The following is a 22,538-nucleotide window of genomic DNA, read 5'->3' as shown; positions in this document are numbered from 1 at the left end:
ATCAAATACATGTATTAACGATTTGGAAATAAATTTCGTCAATGATTAATGATTAGAGATTGCATAGACATTGCATGCTCAGATCGTGACCTCTAAACCTTAACACTTCTTTTCCGCAATTCGGTTGGTGAGGGACCATGTCCCATGCAGTGTTAAGCGTGACGGGTGGTGTGTGCTTGAATCCTTGTAGTCAGAAATGCAAGGCCGCTCAGAAATTGCGGGTTTGTAGTTTCCTCGACTTTCAAACAAGTGCTTAGCCTATAAGTGCATAAACTATATAAAATTATAATTGCAAATTGCTTGAACAGATCAGCATTGTAAAAGTTATATGAAGCGTTGCAAATAATTCTGATCCTATATATATATATATATATAGCAGTATCTTATTTCAATTTTAAAACATGGTCGACCCCCAGAGAATTAGACAAAGTGTCAATAGCTCAACTCTGAGTAAAAAAGGAAGTTGTAATGAGTAACTTCTCGCTTAAACGCAGTTGTTTCAATTTTCCTTGCCTCAAAAAGAAAATTATATTTGTCACTGTTTGCTTGAACGCTTGAAGAATAGAAAGCTAAAAAAAAATTAAATAATTTTGTCTAAATTACTGTTTTGAATTAACTCATTACATTCATAAATTAACGCCTGCGTAAAGTAATAAATTACAGCACATAATGAACATAAGTAATGTACTTACCAGATGCAGCATTTGCAGAAGCTCCCAGGTGGCCGATAGCGAAACCAGGGGATTTTCTTTCTCCCTCGCTCACCGTGCCTGCTGAATTACGCTGGTCGCAGGATGGTTTCGGGGGAGCCGCGGGTGGCTGCGTGCCGTGTCGCTGCAACCCCCGGGGCTCCTTGTCCGAGATATGCGACCCCATCACGGGCTCCTGTCCGTGCCGACCGGGCGTCTTCGGCACCCTGTGCGACTCCTGCCTCGAGGGACACTACGGCTTCACTGTGGACGGCTGCAAGTGTAAGTGTCTCTGCCGCACCAATCAACGTCAGCAGTGAGGCGAAGCTTTCCAATGGATCTTTTTTCTGATCGAGACAAAACAGCGATTTCCCTACCACCCCCTAGGGGGGTTGCACCCCCCCCCCCCCCCCCCCCCCAAAGTTTGTCTGAGGGCAACCCCTAAAAAATTGCTTCCGCCAGAAAAGAATAATATTGTGCGCGAAACCTTTGTTTAGACGCGCTGGCTCGAAAGTGGTTTCTATATGGAGCTAACGTCCCAGTGGCATCAAAGCACGAGCCGTTTCGTCGCCTCTCCTCCGCCCTGCTCGTTGGCTCCTTCTCTGATTGACGTGAAGAAGAACGGAGAGGTTTTCCCGGTGAATATATATTCGGTACTGACATTAAATGCGGTATTACAGTACTGACACAGTGACTGATGTTTTCTGACATTGCCTTTTGCTTTACTTTGTGCTTTCTGAAGGAAATTACGCATTCTTCATAAAATATGTAAACTGTTATGTTTAATGTGGGGTTTCTGAACCTCAGTCGGGCACCAAGTATCCACACGTAGAAAACAGCAAAAGAGAGTGAAGTAAATAGAGAAAAAAATTGCCCCCTTGTGCAACCCCCCCCCCCCCCCCCAAACACACACACAGACACAATTTTAATTCCTGGGGAAACGCTTGAGACGAAACCAAGCTGTGCAAGCTCCAACTACTGTTGGGGTCTGTTGGCGTCTGTTGGCGTCCGGAAGGGGAGTTGGGCTACCCCTTCCTCGAGTCACGGAAAAGAAAGGACAGCTAGATTAACTCTGCTTGGACGCCAATCGTAGCTTTCGCCGCTGCATGAGGAAGGACTCTGTATGTAAAAAAAACCCTCTTGAAACGTTTTAATTTCTCCAGCCGCCGGGTCTCCATCCGACCCCCTTTCTTGACTTCCTGTTTTGGCCGCCAGGCGCCGTAAGGTTTGATCTGGTCACGGATAAATGGGTGCATCCATTCACCTTGGCACTGCGGTGTCTTGCGACGGACTGTGAAAGTAGACAAAGCAGTGGTTTCTGTGTCACGAATGAAAATTATAGTATGTAGCAACACATTATTTTTTTTTTAACTGCGAGAAATGTTTTGCGGATGCTGCCAATATCTCGTTTCATCGATGTCAAAAAGGTTTCTGATAGACTCTTATGAATCGAATTTTCTTCATGTGCCCGAGTGATCTTGAAAAGGTCTAAATCATTCGCCCTCTCGCGTCTTTGTAAAAAGGCGACTAGTTGCTTCATATTACAGTTCCACTTTCTCAAAGTTATTTGCAATAAAGGCTCTCTCGGAAAACAAAAATCAGTGTTAGGTTGGCTTTGACGTATAAATTAATTTAAGCAGATATCTTCAGCGACCTCGCACTTCCTTCGAAGCCCTGCGAATTGCTCTTACCCACTGAAGGAAATCATGTGCCAACCACGCCAGGATGGAACGATTATTTGCAAACTTAACATTCGTACATAAGAGAGTTTTAGTAGATTGTATTCGAGGGCTACGCTTTTCTAGCGGGAGCTCGTTCCGTCCCTTCGAAGCACGGTTTGGGCTCACGCCCGTCGGGACCGCTATCCTCAGCGTACGATCTACTAAAACTCTCTATTGTCTCTCTCAAACCATACCGCTGTCTCTCCTGCAGATATTTATTTAGAAAAAAAGGCCAAGATGCGGTCAAGGCATCTATCTTTCAAAATGCCCAGAAGGGTGTGAGTGTATGTTTTTGTCTTACACGCACGCACTCTCGTATAAAGCAGACGCCAAACGAAGCTACGCACTCGTGCAAGTTGCTTCGACAGTGCCGTACACTATGCAGCTTTTTCTTGGGTCAACGGCGTCCGTACTAACCTTGAGAACTTATTGAATATCTCTAGAATTACGATAAAAAATCATTTTCATTGTCTCATTTCTTCAAAGTGAAACCAAAAACTAAGAATAATTAAAACGCAGATGCACGCCACTAAAACCGCTTCAGGTCAATGATGCACATTTTAAGCTCGCCTGGTTTATATGGAATGACGATACATAGAGGATGGCCCAGTACCGGACACTTCGGCGCTCTCTTCCGCGTGGCCTGGGTCGTCTCGCCATAGGCAATAGCATCGATGCGTTTCAATGAAGCAGCGGAGTGCCGCAATTTTTCGGTTCTCTCAGTCTTTACCTTGAAGATTAACTGCAAGAAGAACACAAAAGGCTCTTTCTGATAAAGTGCCGCTCACTGGCAACACGAAAGATTAATTACATTATGTCTACGGTGTTGGATATCATTGGCATTCCGAGGCAGGACTTGCCTCTCAAAGTGGCACTTAGTTCTCGCTCGCACCTTCGTCTGAAAAACTAGATCTACGGGTCGTTCAAATCCTCGTAAGGGAGTGCAGATTTCCGGCTTCCTTAAGATGCAAAGAAAAAAAAAATTTAAAGAGAAGCTTAGATGGGAAAAGGATATCACAAAACGATTTTATAACAAAAAAAAATTAAGAGCTATATTTACGGCGCTATACGAATTTGTAGTTGGCGCCCGCGAGAGCCGCCGCTGGTCACGTGGTAGGCCTGTCGACGCCGCTTCAACGCGTTTTTCCATGCCCCCGTCGCCGCCGCCGCACAAATTCGTCTGCTTCGGGGCGCCGCCGCCGTCGTCCAACCGGCGCACAGGTCGATCACGTCTGCTTGCGCTTTTTCGGGAGTTCCCTTTGGCCTCTAAAAGTTACTTATTCATCTATGTTTTTTGTGATACTTCAAACAAAAATAAATAAGTTATTTTTAGAGGCCATAGGAAGCTTCCGAAAGAGCGCCAGCACCACCTGACAAATATGGGTCCGTCACGTGATAAATAAGGGCCACTTTTCCGCGGCGCCCGCCGGCGCCAACTACAAATTCGTATAGCGCCAGAAATATAGCTCTAAAATTGTTTTTTCTTCGTTGTAAAATCGTTTTATGATATCCCCTTTCCATCTAAGCTGTTTAAAAAGAATGTTTGTTTCCCTTTGCATGTGTCCTTTAACAATAACCAAAAAAGTGAAAGCTGCTTACAACTCCCTGTAACGCCGAATTAGAGCGCAGCTCTTGAGGAGGAGGAGGGAAGGGCACTGGGGGGGGGGGTTAAACTAACCAGGGGGGGGGGTCACGTGACCTTGGGAGTCACGTGACCCCCAATGCCGATGATGTCGTTACTGACGTCACTGATGACGTCATCAGTGACGATGACGATGCGGGTACCGATGACGTCATTAGTGACGTCACTGATGACTTCACCAGTGATGATGACGATGACGATGCAAATGTCGGTGACGTCATCAGTGACGTCGCTGATGACGTCATCAGTGATGATTACGATGACGATGCGGATGTCGGTAACGTCATCAGTGATGATGACGATGACGATGCGGATGCCGGTGACGTCATCAGTGATGATGACGATGCGGATGCCGGTGACGTCATCAGTGATGATGACGTCATCAGTGATGATGACGATGACGATGTGGATGCCGGTGACGTCATCAGTGACGATGACATCATTGGGGGGTCACGTGACATCGGCGGGGGGTCACGTGACCTCAGGGGAGTCACGTGACTTCGGGGGGTCACGTGACCTCAAGGGGGGGTCACGTGCCCCCCACGAGGTCACGTGACCCCGGTGGGGGGCTCGCGCGGTGCATTATGGGACATTTCCCATGATGCACCGGGGTCACGTGACCTCGGGGGGGTCACGTGCCCCCCCACGAGGTCACGTGACCCCGGTGGGGGGCTCGCGCGGTGCATTATGGGACATTTCCCATGATGCACCGCGCGGTTACGCCGACGCCGACGCCGACGCCGACGCCAACGCCGACGCCGCTCAAGCCGGAAACGGGCCCCTAAGAGCTGCGCTCTAGAACTGCACGTGTGTGTGTGGGGGGGGGGGGGGGGGGGAGTGACGTATTTGTCGTTTTGGCTGTCTATTAATTTACACCGATAACTTCACAAATCAATAAGGAATAGTGACAAAACTTCTCGATCTATTTCACGTAAAAAATCTACGCATCGCAGAACGCTCAAACTCCGCCAGAATGTAACCCTAGCGGTCCAAGTAAAATGCCAAAGTTTCAGAACAATCCGATACCTTATTCAAATGTTATAAGTGATTTTCTGAAAAGTTCAATGGGAAAATGGCGGCCGACAGAGTTTTCAAATATATGGGGCTCTATGGCACCAGAAACCGAAAACGGGCAAAAATGGGCTCCATTTTCCCATTGAAATTTTCATAAAATCACTTATTACTTTTGAATAAGGTGTCCGTTCGGGCTGAAGCTTTGGCATCTGGTTGTGACCACTAGGGTTACATTCTGGAGGAGTTTGAGCGTTCTGCGATGCGTAGTTTTTTTTTATGCGGGCCGAAAAGTAGGGTTTACTTTTCTCGATCGGATCCTGTAGTTCTGGCGTAGATAATTCAAGCTAAAAAATACAGGGTATCCCGAAAAAAAAAAAGTGTTTTTTATTTGCAAAAAGTTAAACTACGCATCGTCGAACACTCACGTTCCGTTCAAATGTAGCGCTAGCAGTCTGACCAGCTGCTAAAGTTTCAGAACAAACCGTCACTATTCAAAAGCTATAAGCGATTTTTTTTCTTAATTTTCAATGCTGCAATGGTGGCCCACAAGCTCACAAATACATGGGCAGTTTTCACATGTTTCCGAGAACGGACCCCGCTCCACCAATAAAAGTTTAAGAAAAGCACTTATTTCTTTTGAATATTATAACGATTAGTTCTGAAAAAGTTGCATGTGATCCGCACCGCTAGCACTACATTTCGGGGGAAATAGCGTTCGCTAATGCGTAGTTTATTTTCGTAATAAAAAAAGAAACATTTTATGGACACTGTGCGGTTAAAGAGCGTTGCAGGGTCCCCCTAGCTTCTACACGTCATCGCTCTCTCTCATTAAACTATATTTCGTCTCCTGTGCTCTCCCTCAGGGTGCGGATGTGACCCCCACGGATCCCTGGACACCCACTGCGACGAGCGCACGGGGCAGTGTCCCTGCAAGCCCAACGTGGTGGGACGCGCTTGCGACCGGTGCAAGGTGAGCCTCTCTGCCTTTTACCTCCGATTCCTAGTGGTTTGGAACGTTTTGAATGAAGAGCCCTGCTGATCACTGAGTCTGAAGGGGATTCCTTGGGTTTGAAGCGTGACATTTGACTCCGAGATGGACCAGCCTCGTCTATAGATTTTGGCACTTTTAAATTAAAACTTCCGTGCGTTTTAGAGCGCAGCTCTTAGGGGCCCGTTCCCGGCTTGAGCGGCGTCGCCGTCGCCGTCGCCGTCGGCGTAACCGCGCGGTGCATTATGGGTAAATTTCCCTGCTAAATCTAGCGGAAAAAATTTCCCCGCTAAATCTAGCGGAAAAATTTCCCCGCTAAATCTAGCGGAAAAAATTTCCCCGCTAAATCTAGCGGAAAAAATTTCCCCGCTACATCTAGCGGAAAAAATTTCCCCGCTAAATCTAGCGGAAAAAATTTCCCCACTAAATCTAGCGGAAAAATTTCCCCGTAAAATGTAGCGGAAAAATTTTCCCGCTAGATTTAGCGGGGAAAGTTTTCCGCTAGATTTAGCGGGGAAATTTTTTACGCTAGATTTAGCGGGGAAAGTTTTCCGCTAGATTTAGCGGGAAAATTGTTTCCGCTAGATTTGACGGGGAAATTTTTCCGCTAGATTTAGCGGGGAAATTTTTTCCGCTAGATTTAGCGGGGAAATTTTTTCCGCTAGATTTAGCGGGGAAATTTTTTACGCTAGATTTAGCGGGGAAATTTTTTCCGCTACATTTAGCGGGGAAATTTTTTCCGCTAGGATTTAGCGGGGAAAGTTCGGTCACGTGACCCGGGGGGTCACGTGACCTGGGGAGTCACGTGACCCCCTCCCGAGGTCACGTGACCTCTGAGGGGGCACGTGTTTGCCCCCACGTGACCCCACCAAGGTCACGTGCCCTCGGGGGGGGGGTCACGTTACCCCCCCCCCCCCCGCCCCGAGAACACGTGGCCCTCAGTACCCTCCCCTCCTCCTCCTCAAGAGCTGCGCTCCAATTCGGCGTTACAGGGAGTGGTGAACGGCTTTCACTTTTTTTTTCTTTGTTTTTATATTGATAAGATTTGATACCCTATTTATAGTGAGACTGCATGTGAACATTCATTGTTGGAAGAGCCCAACAGATAAAACTGTTTTGCTCATGTCGTCAGAGAAAAAACGCTGACATTATTCAATTACGTCAGAAGCGAATACCATTATCCTTGAAAACAATATACTTAGAATTGCACTTTGGCGTTTGATATCCATTGGGTAAATGGTTTTGGGACAAATAGCCTGTAAGGAGTGGAAAGTGGCAGAGTGTGTTTGAACTAGAGAATGTCCTAAACCGATTGTAATTGAATAAGACTGTCGAGCAAGTGCCGCTGCATGAACAGTCGAGTTCATGCTGTTTCTTCTGCCACAGCCCGGCTTCTGGAACCTCGCTTCCCCGAAGGGCTGTGAGCCGTGCGCCTGCAACGTCACGGGCTCGCGCAACGTCCAGTGCGACGACCGCACGGGTCAATGTCCCTGCAAGCCGGGCGTCGGCGGACTGGCGTGCGACGTCTGCCTCCCGGGACACTACCGGTTCTCTCACCAGGGCTGTAAAGGTACGCAATAGACATATTGCTATATTACCCAAGCATCAAGGAGAATGCAGGGACTGGTGTTCCACGTGCCACACGCGCACGCTTTTTCCGTATAAAGAATTCGAAGTAAATAACCAAATAAAGAGTTGACGAACGCGTGGGCAAGGTGCCATTTGTTTTAGGAATTTGCTTTAGAAAAGTTACAACTGCTGACGCCAGCACGTGCAGCGCATGGAACACCATTCTCTGCATTCTCTTTGATGATTGGGTAATTTAGCAATAGGTCTATTATTATTTCTCCCGGGTTGTCTCGTAGAGAACACGTTTCGGGCAGAAAACTTTTAAGGGATGAAGACGAGGAGTGTGCTGGTATACTGTGGCAATTTGGGAAAAATATTAGAAAGGAATGAAAGATGATGACAAGGCTGCATTTCTATGAAATTTGTTGTGTCCCATAGTTGTCCATAACGTTTCTTTCTGATATGTTGTAACTTGTCACTTTGGGAAAATGCTACCAATGTTTACTGGACAATGTTCTTTCTTGTGCATATTGAACTTTCAGGGAAAAACTCAACCTTCAGATTATATAGGCGATTCTGGCCGAGTTAGAACTTCCAATAAATGCCGAAAGGTATTATGGGAAACGGCTATAAAATATCAGTGACCAGACGTGGGCAGGCGAGCAACCGAACTGCAACACCGTTTCTCCCCCGCGCTCTCTCTCTCTCTCTCTCTCTCGTGTTGCGTAGCATATGTCTAGGTAGATGCTGTGCAAGAAAATACGGGATGGGGAGCATACAGCGTGTACAACACGTTCTTACAATTCATTGCGCGCCTCACCTGTGGTCATTTGGAATTTTCGCAAATTATCCCTTGACGGTTATCGAGAGTCCTGGACCATGATTCCGGTTGAGACTTCGCGACCGAAGAAGAAAAAAAATGTTTTGACGTAGTAATCAATGCTCTCTCAAATGTAGTGGAATTCATCACAAAGTCACTTAATCTGAATCACATGTATATTACTTTGCGATTCTTGGCAGAATTGCCTAGAGTAGCAAGACAGGTGAGCGAGAGTGCTATACTCAGTCAGCTCATGCACCTTCATTGGCGGTTGTGTTGTTCTTTGAACGTGTGTGCCCTGGACGCGCAGAGTGTGAGCCGTGCGAGGCTCCAGGTCACGTGTGCGACGAGGAGACCGGGCGCTGCGTCTGCCCCAAGAACACGGGCGGACGTCGCTGCGACCGCTGCAACACGGGGGCCTGGGGCTACGACCCCATCGACGGATGCAAGGTGATCACACGTCAGACGTCGAAGATTGCACATGACCTACCACCAGCCACCATGCTGTATTTCTACATCAGATCGTGGTGGCTGAGAGGAACACGTTTGATAAACTTGTCATTTAAGCGGTTAGTCAAAACTGAAAGCATCACTGTCCTGTAGTCTGTTGCGGCATAAGATGTTCAGTAGAAGCTCCGCCTGTAGTAAAAGCTTTCTACCTTCGATAACAATTCTATTCACGCGCAGACGAAGCACTACGGAAAGTGATCAGTGCGTGGTGGAGGAGGAGCTTTTCCTGTGGATTTTACATTGCAACACACAATAGCTGGTACCGCCATGGTGTTGTATTCATTTCTTATGTGAAGCATACTGCATACCAAGGTGCACTTCTAGTAGGGGTGGCGATGCAATTATAAAAATCGGGCAATTAATTTCAACGCATATCCTTAAAGGCCGACGACCAGTTCGCGCTTTCAACATTTTATCCCCTTCCACCGCTCCCCTCTTCTACCCTCTCCACCTTTGCCTGTTTCCTCCTCCCCCATGGTGAAGAGGATCTTCTGCCTTGCAGAATATCGAGTCTGGTCGTCGGCCTTTAAAGGGGCCCTGCAAAACCTTCTTTACTGTTTTTTTTTGTTTTTTTTTAATTTGCATTGAACTTGAGCGCACTGAACGTAGTAGCTTAACGAAACTTTTCTTTTCTCGAATTTCGCTTTATTTTGAAAGTTATAGACAAACTAAAATGACCAAAACAAGCAAAAAATAACCTCCTTCATGACGTCAGAGATCGCTTGAGTGGCCGTGAACTAGAGGAGGGGTAGTGAGCTAGGCAAGCGCTCACGGCTGCCGCACTCCGTGTTGACGGCTCGAGAGGGCGCCACTAAAGCATGTTCTGGATAAACTGTATGGAGCGGGCAGCCAGGGCGGCTCACATTGCATTTGCTGCGCGATTAAACACTAATTCGGCATGACACTTCATTGGCCACAAACGACAGTAAACACGGGGTAAAGATCAGATCAGAACGGGAGCCACTTCGCGCTGCCATACCGCCAAACGGCCGAACCGCAAGCCAAACCTTCTCGCCGAAGGCCTTCGGAACGCTTGGAACCGGTCGGATCCTCGAGCCCGTAACAACCGCAGGGCCGCCGCGTACATCCGGGACCTTTCTACGCTCGCCGCTCATCGGTGCCTGATCCCACTGCGTATGCGCCCCCTTTTCCACCGCTTGGTGGCGGGTGTGTTGACGGATCATTTCTTGTTTCCGTACTTTATAAACTGCATTTGTTTCTTTTCTGATATAAAATACTGAACAAAAACTACTTTTATAAATAATTGAAACGGTTTGCGCCACTTATATTTTGTATTTCGACTAAAAAGTAGCTTTTAGTGGCTCTGACCAGTAGTAAGCTCAGGACCAAAGGCGTAACATTTTCCGCGCTTTCGGTACCGCGGGTCGCCCCGTAGGTGGAGGAGGTTTCCGCGTCCTCCGGTTAAAATATGACGGATTGATATTTAGTTGCTCACTCAGTGCCCGCTGGCTTGCCCGAGCCCCAAGAGACGGGGAAACCGCAAAAAAGGTAGACGCTTAAATATGATTGCAGGGTACCTTTAAGGCTCGCCTCCATGAAGCAGATACGTTGCTAAAAGGCGACGAATTTCGCTCGGAGGTGTATGCTCTGCGTGTAGCGTCCGAACAAAAGCTGTTGCGCTGGGCGCAAAGCGAACGTGCCGCCGGGAGAAATTTACACCTTCATGTGTTTTATTCTTTCTGTGTATTCGGGAGAAATGTGTCTCTTGTTAGCGGCATATTCGCTTTCGTGAAGCCTATTATTTACCGGACGAAAACTCAAACGTATAATTTCAGGCCGTGTCACGAATAAAGGACAATCCAATCAACGCAATCAGCAACCGCGGAAGCAAAAAGACGAAGCGTCAATAAGAGGTCACTCCAGACATGAACCCGAGAAATACAAAAATCAAGCGGGAGGGTTCTGTTTCTCGCAGTTGTGCGGCTGCAACAAGCTGGGCTCCCTGAGCCCCAACTGCGAGGAACTGACCGGCCAGTGCCAGTGCCTCGAGGGCTTCGAGGGCCAACGCTGCGATAGGTGCCGCGCGGGCTACTACAACTTCCCCAACTGCAAGCGCTGCGACTGCCACCCGGCGGGCACCGACCCCAAGGCATGCGTCGGTGGTGTTTGCCAGTGCGACGAGAGGGGACAGTGCCCCTGCAAGGTGAGCCTCCCGCGCACGCCCCTCCACTCTTCGTTGTGGACATGGATGGGCTGAAATACCGCATTAAACCTTGGGTTTTGTCTGGTTGGTTCATACTGATTCAAAGGTTAAAAATTGTAGAGCCCATCCACTTCACATGAAGATAGAGGACCAGCGAAATTTTTACCTTTACGATAACTTTACGACAACTATACAACATCTATACGATTTACATATGCCAGCGAAACTTTTATTTTTACAACTTTACAACTATACGACATCTATCCGATTTACATATGCCAGCGAAACTTTTACCTTTACGACAACTTTACGATAACTTTACGACAACTATACGACATCTATACGATTTACATATGCCAGCAAAACTTTGACCTTTACGACAACTTTACGACAACTATACGACATCTATACAATTTACATATGATTGCAATGAAAACACGTGTTTAAATGCCTTTATTTCCGCTTGAGCCCAAGTCTCTTTATCAGCATCGCGGAGGCGAAAGAAAAGAAGGTTAGATCGGCGCGTTCTGCCCTCAGCCTCGTCACAGCGCACTCTTACCTGAGATAGGTCGGTGACCGTAGATGATAAAAAGAGATCAAGACCTCACTATTTAATAATGCCAAAGAAGGCTGATTCACGTGGGTTGCTCCCTCTTTTTATTTATCCTTGCTACGACCAATCAGAACGAAGAAGCGCCGTCTAAGCTTGAGTCTTTTGCTACTATCCATGGACGCATTTTTTTTTTTTTTTTTTCAGATCCTAGTGCATAACAGTTTTGCTGTAAAGTGTTAACAAAACAAGGACAATGAAGACACAAAAAGCGCCTGTCCTGTCTTCTTTCTTGTCTTCATTGTGCATGTTTTGTACGCACGTTTCAATCTTATAAAATGCAGTTTTGAAGAACCAGGGTGTCCTGGATTTCAATGTGTGCTCCTGAATGACATTTTGGAGATTGTGATGTTTTCGAGCTTTAACCGAAATTGGTGTTTCCGTATTATTATAACGTGATTTACCACAGAAAGGTGACTTAAAACGTTACACTCTTAGTGGAGGTCAGCCATGATGCTATCTACAGCAATAATATATTAGATTCAATTTAAACAAGCGGCCTTTTAGCCGACCATGGACTCAGTAGTGAGCGTACATTGTCCCGTGCTCTCGTCTGCAGGTGAACGTGGTCGGGAGACAGTGCGACCGCTGTCGGGAAGGCGCCTTCTCGCTCGTGGAGAGCAACCCTCGAGGCTGCACCGAGTGCTTCATGTTCGGTCGCTCGGAACGTTGCAGTCAGGCCAACATGGTCTGGGGCCAGGTAAGTCTACATTTTCTATGCGAATTCGCTGGGCACTGAGAATAATGGTAGGAGCAAGAGGCGGCGAACAAAGAAACAAAGATACTTTTCTTCTAGACCACAGCTCAAACTGTGTGGGTCTTTTTTGTTACTGTTGTTGTTGTGAATCTCGTTGCTTTGTTTTTATGCAGTTTAATAGATGCATCGATTTAAAACGGACCATCGATTGTCCTTTTTTCCACCTACGTCCAGCGCATTAAGACTCAGTTTCAATTTACATCGTTTGCGGTGTATTAAATCCTACTTTTGTACTTTACTTTTGACTCGTATTGTGATAGCATGAATGCGTCACTCTGAATTTGTTTTTATATATGGTTTTGAAATGCATCGTGCTAACCATAAGAAAACCTTCACAAAAATAATTATGTTCAGTAAAAAAACACAGCTTAACAGTCAAGCAGTTAAAGTATGTGGTGGTAGTTTATCACGATGGGCGTACGTCATAGTAAACTCACTGCCAAGCGCACCATAGTCTGTACACCCCTCTTTTGCAGGGTGACCAGTTACTATATATAAATGTCACTCTGTGCAGGTAAAGCTGATCCTGACGTTATTTTTCGCAGAGTCCTCGTTTGTATTTAAGCGCGATATTACAGCCTGAACTCTATCACAAAACCGACATACCTACAAAAGATTTTTTTGGTGAGTGTTCGTGCGTGTGTGTGTTTGTGTAGGTAATAATTTAAGGTGTCTTTTCCAAGAGTACCCATTTTGTTTCTCCCCCAAAGATTAAACTTTTTTTTTTCAAACCAGATGGGAGAAGGTGACAGGTCAAATATATTCCCTATAAAAACAGAGCTGATTTGTATTTAAGCGTAACATCACACTGCACGAACTGTGTCACGGTACAAAACCCGCAACAAAAGTTGTTTTGTTTGTGTTTGTAAGTGTGTATGTGTGTGTCTCTGTGTGTAATAATTTAAGGTGGCCTTTCCAAAAATACCTGTTCTGCTTCTACCCAAAGAGAAACTTTTTTTACAAACCATATGGGACAAGGTGGCAAGTCACACATTGCCTAAAGAAAAAAAACTCGAGGTGACACTTTATATACGCACCCAATGTAAAAGACCTGGATTATCCCACGGCAGGTGTCAACACCTCGAAGGGACGTGACAATGACCGTGGGCGAAGCAGAGCTGGACAGAGTGCATCACTACAGAGTCATACCAGGGACGCGGCCAGGCTCAACTCTGCTGCCCGTGCCCTACGTTCTGGACCAGCCGCTCTACTGGTCTTTGCCAGACCAGTTCCTGGGTGACAAGGTGACCACAGTCTAGACTCTAGACAAACTTACTGGGCTGGAACAGGTGTTAGCTTCCTTGCGAGTTCTCAAAAGAAAATGTTATGATACTTAAGGATTTGGGGGCCTCCTAATTTTGAATCGCCTCCAAAAACTTCTAAACTGTTTTCAGAAATATATTCAATACGATCCACACGACGAAAAATGTAGAACCAGTATTCAAGGCTGCATTTGGGCATACTTCATTGTTGAAGTAGCATACATTTTGCCTTTATTAAGGGGCACAGAAACTGTAATGAAAAACTCTTGAACAAACTGAAATTTAATTTCAGTTGTGTACGTATGAACGAAAGAATAATGCCAGTTTGTGTAATGCCATTCGATATACGGAACAACGAGAAACCTAGTGTGTTTCGTTTTAAGGATTTAACAGAACTCAAACAAAAGTTCTGTCAGATTTCTACGTAAAATCGGAGTGCCCATTTAAGAGTTGGCCATGATCAGCAGCCATCTCCTTGTGCCCAGGTTCTATCGTATAATGGGAAGCTCCGCTTCCGGGTGGAGAGCCGTTCCCGGGACGTGTTCCCAGAGGCCCAGCTGCGCCAGTTCCCGCTGGTGTTCCTGCAAGGGAACCACCGCATATTGCTCGCCCACCGCCCCAAGGAACCCTCCGAGACGGGCTTCTACTCCGTGCCCCTCCACGAGGTGAGGGAGGTTCATGTGCCTCGTTGTTCTCTACACCTAAACTATGGTGTCTGGAAGCTGGAACTCGTTGGAAAGTGCTTAGCTTATCGCATACTCATCTATGGTCCTTCGATTTCCGCTTGGTAACGCCATAGAAGCGTCATATTGTTGCATGCTGCAATCCTAGCGAAGGCCCATCAGCGGAGGTAGACGCGGCAGACATCTGTTCTGGTGTATGTGGTTCTCGAGCTTGACAGACCACGGAAGCTCCAGCAGTCTAGAGCTGGAACGCTACAACGAAAGCGACACTTGCGTTCGCTCACTCTTGCTGCCGGAAGGTTTTCAAACAACTGCCAGTATCCTGACATACGACAGTGTGACACGCTGGCAGAGGATTTAAATTGTCGCAACTTCGGAATCACTTTTGATGCGTGACCAGTATAGGACGTTGAACATACCAGTGGGAAACGCCCTCTGGGCACTGTGTCTAAGTTTCTCCAAAGCCTAAACCCTCAGTCTCCTTATGTTTGCTGTAGTAATGAGAGAAGGACTGCGTAAACTAGGGACCAATACTATAATTGCTGGCATTTCAAAACCAGAATAAATAACATGTTTATGAACGCGTTCTTTATTTGTTTATAAACACGCTCTTAATTTGTAGCAGGCGTTCGAAGCTCAAGAATAAAGAAGGTTGCTTACGAAGTGTACTCGGCACCGCTGCCAGTGGTATCGGTGGAACTAGCTAGGTTATTGGAAATAGCCCAAAATGACAAAATGTATCTATGGTTTCGGAGCAGCGAACTGTGATGGCTACAGTAGATTCCTGTCCAAGCATCCAAAGGTAAAAAAAAGAAAGGCGTTCGCGAAAAGAAAGAAAAAAAAATCGTATCCTTAGATGTTTGCACCACCTAGTTGAATTCAGCGGTTGAGTTGAGAAAACCGCCATGACAGTCGTCAAAAGAACACGGGCCACTGGGAATCGGGAAAAAATACATTTCATTTATTTTCTCTCGGGGCACGTGGGCATTACAAAGAGGAGGGAGTTTCAACACAAACATATATGAGTATATCAACGAATAAGGCAAAAATAGTAACAATGACTAAGGAACAGCGAAAAGATTTGTAATCGCAATTTTAAAATCAGCGTCATCAGTTATTAGGACAATGAACTTTCAAGTGTACAAAAATGTTGCAGGTCTTATGTAAGCCTTATGTCCGATCGTGGTATATGTTAGAGCCTTCATTTGAAGGCATGTATTCAAAAAGGCACAAGCAACCAAAGAAACATTGCATATCGTTATTTTTTAACGTTTTGTCGCATCTATGCGTTAACATTTTCCTGCTTAAAGGGCAACTCCACTCAATTCCGAAAAATTTAGGCTTCCATGTGATTCACATTCACAAAGCACTACTAAACAACTCTACGTCTTCGGATTCGCGAAATGTGGAATATTTGTGTAATCCTAATTTAAACATCAGCAGATACCGAAACCGAAACTTCGGTTGCGTCAGGCAACATTGGTCTTGGGTCGTCAGAGTCGTGGCAGGTCACGTCGAACCACGTGGTCTTGTGACGCTCGGGAGAAAGCAAGAAACCGAGCGAGGTCTTTTTTTTTTTTTTTTTTTTTATTGGACGCGGGCAGGTCGCTCCGCATGGCGTGAACGGTGATGGCCCGGGGGCGAGGGGGAAGGGGAGAAGACAAAAGAGGAGAAAAGGAGCGGAGAAACAGACCGATAAAGCGCGATCCAAACCAACGCTTCTTTTTGCGCCTGTAGGTCGTGCGGCTGCGGATGTGACGCATTTCGTAGCGTTTTTGCTGTTTCCGGGCGCGCTTTCTGAGTCAGAACCGTGCGCTTTGGTTTGGACGGGCGAAACTTCGGCACGAGCGCACAAGCAAAGTGCAACTGCGCCAGACGGCGAGAGAAAGAGAGAGAGAGAGAGATCGCGTTGTCATGTTGGAAGAGAATAAAAAGGGGGGGGGGGGGGGGGCGGGGGAGGAGAGGGCAGCCAGACGGCGAGAAACGCGGAGCCGGAACTAGCTTGCCCTCCACCGATTGGCCGGGACACAGGAGCGCCCTATACGTCACCGCGCGTTTTTGTGCGCGTTGAGAAAGAAGTTGAAAACAACCAACTTTCTTGTGCGCGCCCGGAAGGAGCGAAGAAGCGGCGCGACGTCACGAAAATGCGTCACATCCGCAGCCGCACGACCTACAGGCGCAAAAAGAAGCGTTGGTTTGGATCGCGCTTAAGCGCGCAGGGCAGCGCATCCCAGGCGCATCCGTGTTACGGTGATCACGTGAACGCCCGGTCAGCCAACACCACGAGGAGAAACTCATGACGTCATCGTTCAATTGCGCTCTGAGAAGTAAAAACAAACAAAACGTGAGAATGACGTATGCATGCCTCTGACGTAGTGGCTCAACGTTGGCCGCTCCAACTCCGTGGCATTGACTGCGCTGGTGATTGCGCCTCGCGCCGCACGCTAGAGTTGGCAGATTTCGGCGACTTGGCACGCTTGAAGGTTTGCTGGCCAGTTTATTAAATATATAAACTGAATTAGATCGTAATATTTGACATGGGGTCTTCCTATATGATACTGAAGAGGGCTACATAGTTTTCTAAATATCAAAAATGAAGTGGAGTTGCCCTTTAAGGTAGTATTATTTATTTTATCCTAATAATCTTTATTTTGATGTTTCCACAAATATTATTAAACTTAAGACCTATTGATGCCCACATCCAGTGCGAACAGCGCCCCTTATCGAACCCAACAGTGGAGCATAAAAATGAATTGCATTGAGATGACTATCTGTTTTAATGCGAAAGCATTAACTGTCCCACGGAGCGAAGCCGCCGTTTTCTGTAGCAGCGAAACGGCACCTAAATTCCCACTGGCTGCGACGCGTTATGTGACCCCATAGCAACCGTGTCGTCGTTGTTAAAGAGCTGTGCAACAATTTCAGTGATTTACTTAAATAAGTTGGGAGTCGGTGCCTTGACCTTTCTGAAGTAAAGAACAAAAAAAACGATTTTGCCTGCATGTCCTAGTTTTCATTTTAAAAATGGACAAAGATTGAGGTTTTCGGCACCTCTCAACTCCTTCGCCATCTTCCGAGTCACGTGCGCTGTGACGTCAATCGGGGTCGCGCGGGGTTTCGGTGAAGCCCTATCTTTAAAAACAAATAACTCCGACTTGCATAACAACACCAACAATTTATCAGACGTTTCGTCTCCCATGCGGGAGACATCATCAGTGCAGCCTGGGAACGTACCCGACTAGCTACCAGCAATTTAACGCTTCTTCTCCCTTCTCTTCATCCGTAGCGCTGGTTCTGCCGACTTCTTCGTCCATGGCATACGGGAGACATTATCATCGTCTGCACTCGCTTCAACTTCTTTTACGTCCGTCGTCTTTTACGTAAAAGAAGTTAAAGCGAGTGCAGACGATGATAATGTCTCCCGTATGCCATGGACGAAGAAGTCGGCAGAACCAGCGCTACGGATGAAGAGAAAGGAGAAGAATCGGATTGCTGGTAGCTGGTCGGGTGTTCCCAAGCCGCACTGATGATGTCTTCCACATAGGAGACGAAACGTTTGATAAATTGTTGGTATTTATGCAAGTCGGAGGTATTTGTTTTTAATCATGAATCCCGGCTTTTGAAACATTTTTGCATTGAAGCTCTCTCTCTAGAGCCATCAGTGAGCAGCGAGAACTCATCCGCTCGCGACCGCATGACCACGTGCTGGCGCAGCGCGAACAATATGGTGAAAGGAGGAAGGTCTCATCCGGGTCCGGCCACACCTCCGGCACTGTCCCCGTCCCCCTCCGGCTTCTGGCGGCTGTTCGCGGTAGTAGATAGAGCAGACGGTTTTGTGGACCTAGGATTGATGGCGCATCTAAAACTTCGTATAATAAAAGTTTTGTAGATGACACCAGGTTTTTGACGCATTTATATTCGTGTTGAAACAAGATTTATACAAAAGTTACATTTTATCGAGCAGGTATTCGCACAACTTGCTATCTTTCTACAAGATTCCCCATTGACGTCATGCCGCGTAGTTCTCATGGCTGCCGCTCGCGGCCGCAGGTTGGGGAATATTCCAGTTTCAAGTTGCTTCGCAATTACGCGGCGGAATCGCAACATTTTGAAGGAAGGAGGTGTGTTGTCTGCCCTTGGTGACAAGACAAAAATTGTCAAAAGTAAAAGATGCCAATTCTTTCAACGTTAAAATCGTTGCACAGCTCCTTTAAGGAGCCAGCGGAACTGCTGGCGGTGCAGCGGGAAGGGGGTGGGGTGGGGGACGTTGGTATGCGCTGGCCTAACGTTAGGCCTAACGTTAGGCTTAACATTACGTTTTGAAGTCTAACGCCGTCCACCGGTACCCTCAGCTAGGCTGGCGATGACGATGAGATGACACGTGATTTCAGTACGCTCCGCGCCTAGCTTCGCACTCCCGCCGCTGCCTCACAGGGGGGCAGCAGTCAAGAGCAAGCCAGGTCGGTCGGCGCGGCGCACCGCCGCACTCCCTGCCGCTGCTGCGGCCGCCTCTGCCCCTCGTGTCGCCGAGAACGATTTCGCATTCACAACTCTTAACAAGTGCTTAGGTGTCCTCGAAATGGTTTTTACCCGCGGCCAGCTTCCAATGTAAAACGAAGCTCTCTGTCTGCAGGACGAGTGGTACCAAGTGGACAACCCGCATATCCCGGTGACCCGCGCCATCCTGATGGTGGCTCTCCAGAACCTCCAGAAGATTTTGATCAGGGCCACGGACGGTCCGGACGTCAAATTTGCCAGGTGCTCTTTCCTTTATTTTTGTTTCCTCCGCGATCCGAGCCACAGAAGGTGTATATATACATATGAGCCAGTATGGCAGTAGAGTGGGCGATAGGGAATTTCTACACCCCGCCTGCTGACTAATTTATAAACTTTAACTTGCATAAGTCGTGACATTTAGCTATCGAAATGCGTTTCACAGGGTACAATTCGTGTAACGTATAAACGTCAGCTTGTATTAGTAGTGGAAGTGATCAAGATGTGGCTTGATTTTAAAAGTTAGTCTCAGAGTGTTTGTCTCAAAAATAGAGTGAATGAGTCATCAACCATGTACGGCACAAAAAAAGGTACCTAGAACTCACACTTGACTCCTTATGCTTGGCCAGAAATCAAGGATTGCTCCCAGGTTACAGACGGTTGTCATACCTCGTGATCCCACGAGAAACAGGAGGGTCATTGACTCATTTTAGGATGTGGTGTCTTCGGCAGCCTAGAAGACGTCTCCCTGGAGACTGCGGAGCCTCTGTCTCCACACGAGCTGTCGCCGTACTTGGCTTATGGCATAGAACAGGGACGGTGCCCCTTCCAGTATACGGCCTCTTCCTGCCAGGTGAGCTTTCCTGCGACCATTGACGTCACATTAGAAGACGCCAAAGCATTATACATTCCAGCGGCACACATAATCGTAATATGAAGTGCGGCGAGACTTCAAGCACACAATTGTATAGTTACAGAGATAGTCTAGAAGTATCGTGCTTGCCTGCACTGCTCAGCACCCAACTTTTTAATTATACGAATATATGTATTGCTTTTTTTTCAGTTTACTCGTTCTCCATTTTCTTCTTGTCTCTCCCCCTGGAAGAGATAGAAAATCGGGACAAATAACTCAGCCTAACACTTCTGTCTTCCATACCTATATTGAGCCACCCTGCGACTGCATACGTTTAGTGATAGCACCTTTTTACGAGAAGTATGAAACCTTTCTTCGTAAGCGAGACAAACGGAACCAGAGGGGTCGTCCAGAAACCACTGCAGGAAGCAGGATGACAAAGGTTCCCCTCAGCTCGCTGGCGCTGTGAAACGGTTAGGATCGTCAGAATGTAAATGAACGCTATGCTAGCTTTTCTTTTTCCATTTCCACGCAAAGCTCGACTTAGGGCATCCCAGTTTCCCGGCGCTCGCTTGTCGTGCATCACCTGATCTGAGCTCTCCCTTCCCGTGGGCAGGATCCTGCGGAGGGCTACTACCGCAAGTTCAAGCCGAACTACCTGGACAGCCGGGACATCCTGGACCTCGTCGGCTTCGCCGAGCCCTGCAACTGCAACAATCGCACCCGCGAGTGTCACAGGGAGACCGGCGTCTGCATCGTACGTGGCACACCGCCGCTCTTCCAATACCCCATAGAAAGCGAGGACGTAGCGCCGGAGTTCCGACGCAATTCATCGGGGTCCAGCGCGGGGCACAGACTCCACACGAGTGCTGCGTCAGCGTTAGCTTAAGAATCTCACAAATTGAGCACGAATCAGAGCCAAATGTTGATGTAGCACTCGTGTACAGTCTGTGCTCAGTCGTAACAAATAAAAGATCATGAGCCATTCATTCCATTCTGTGAAGGTGGATGACCAGCGAAGCTGTTTAGCTCACAACACAAACGTGACACAGAATTTTGAACAAAGGTACGAACACATTTATGCACGATCTTCATCTGCTGTGTTTGCCGCCCGCCGCCGCCGCTGACACTCTCGTTGCCGTTCCCACCGTTGCTCTTCATAGGCACGTTGCTCTTCGGGAGTCCGGACTATACGCAGCCTCCCCATTATGACGAGAGAAGTGAAATTGAAAACGGAGAACGGCAACTTGACCTTCTGTTTCTTTTTTTATATAAATTCCCGTGGACGATTATCGCCGCCCCGAAAAGCCGAAGCAAACAAGACACGCGCGACGGCACTGTAATCCGGCGGAAAGTAGACACGCGCAACGGGACCGCCACCCCGGGAGATCGGAAAGAAACTAAGCACGCAAGCACTTGGAACGACGACAAAGAGAGGCCGCTGAGAGTTTTTGTTGACGCACATGAAAAATCCACGGAACCCTAGTCATATAAAGCATTACTGTAAAATTCACCACCACGTCTTCGTAGTATGAGAGGCTCATCGCCTCACTCTTGGCGCCCTCCAGTCCGCCATTCAGTGATGGAAGTGCCATTTGACCTTTTGGAGCAGGCCTTGTAGCAGGCAAAATGTTATTTTGGAGCAGGTAGTGGCCCTTTTGGAGCAGGGTCCGGCATATGTTGGCATATTACTTGAAAATGAAATAATGCTGGATTGCCATATAAAGCCCATCTCTATTATTGGAACACAGCGCCTGTCGCCTTTTTAAGACAGGGTATATCAAATTCAACAAAGTAAACACACACAAAAAAAACATTTTTTTAAATAAAGTGTATCTGCTCGTCAGATAAAAAATACAATTAAATATGTCACACTGAGTTCTGATGGTACAGGATATTTAGTTTTATCAGCCTGCACTTCTTTTAAGGTATCTGCAGCAGCATCTAACGACCCTCACTGTTGTGGAATGTTTTAGTTCAGATTAGAGTTGTCTTTCGGGCAGCAGCTTCAAATATTGCGATATCTGATATTCGCTTCAAAAATTCCGATTCATTTTCGATGTGCTGGCGAAGTCACGATCGGATTACGGCGAGTTAACCCGTTGAGTGCGCTCCTTGGCATGCACCGACGCGCTGCAGAGAAGCGACACCCGCGGAGCAGATACCGCAGTCGCGCGAGTCGCGCAGTGCTTTGTGCACCGAAAAGAACGGTGAGGCTTTACCAGAACTACATCCAGAGTTTGGTGCAACTCAACTATACTTCGTTTCAGCTTCGGTGTGAGCGCAGCCAAAGTTACAAGCGCGCCGCGCGCATGGAGCCCGTAACGGTGCCGACGCTGCACGAGCCCACGCGCGAGTCAGGAATGCACAGAGCATTGGGCTCGCGCTAGCTTTGACTTCGCTGGTAGCTAGCGCATGGGAACAGGGCGGGCCTACATTAAAAACATCCCCAAGCTCGGCCTTTTTTTTTTTTTTTTTTAAAAAAATAGGCTGCTTAGTGGGATGATTCTTCGCTTAGCCTCTGCGGCTTTGGTTTCAGATGTTGTTAACGTTGTTCCTTTCAATGATGATGATGATAATGCACCCTCGCAGTTTCGGTTTGCGTAGCAGTTGCGGCGCGGAAAATACCGCGGCACCGCCACGCGCTCTGATAAGACTTCAATTTTTATTTTTTATTGCAACATCTCATCTCGGCGCAGGCATGGCGCAATTCTTCGGTAAAATGACAATTTGGCGCTACATGTAGCAGGATTGCGTCCTTG

At 47.3% G+C, this 22,538-nt stretch overlaps 1 protein-coding gene across 1 annotated transcript in view; it reads left to right on the top strand.

Moving 5' to 3' along the window:
* The window catches only part of LOC121833524 (laminin subunit alpha-1-like), a 163,711-nt gene that overhangs the window by 90,583 nt on the left and 50,590 nt on the right, over nt 1–22,538 (top strand). The window contains exons 21-31 of the mRNA XM_042286910.1: nt 794–971; nt 5,930–6,036; nt 7,441–7,624; nt 8,754–8,893; nt 10,890–11,117; nt 12,287–12,427; nt 13,555–13,728; nt 14,232–14,411; nt 19,063–19,187; nt 19,656–19,776; nt 20,393–20,533. Coding sequence (XP_042142844.1) covers nt 794–971; nt 5,930–6,036; nt 7,441–7,624; nt 8,754–8,893; nt 10,890–11,117; nt 12,287–12,427; nt 13,555–13,728; nt 14,232–14,411; nt 19,063–19,187; nt 19,656–19,776; nt 20,393–20,533 — 1,719 coding nt within the window. The remainder of the gene's footprint in view (nt 1–793; nt 972–5,929; nt 6,037–7,440; nt 7,625–8,753; nt 8,894–10,889; nt 11,118–12,286; nt 12,428–13,554; nt 13,729–14,231; nt 14,412–19,062; nt 19,188–19,655; nt 19,777–20,392; nt 20,534–22,538) is intronic.

This window comes from Ixodes scapularis, unplaced genomic scaffold, assembly GCF_016920785.2.
Source record: "Ixodes scapularis isolate PalLabHiFi unplaced genomic scaffold, ASM1692078v2 PGA_scaffold8__174_contigs__length_109621045, whole genome shotgun sequence".
Lineage (NCBI taxonomy): Eukaryota > Metazoa > Arthropoda > Arachnida > Ixodida > Ixodidae > Ixodes > Ixodes scapularis.
Note: the sequence above shows the minus strand (reverse complement) of the source record. Positions and strands in the feature narration are given on the sequence as shown.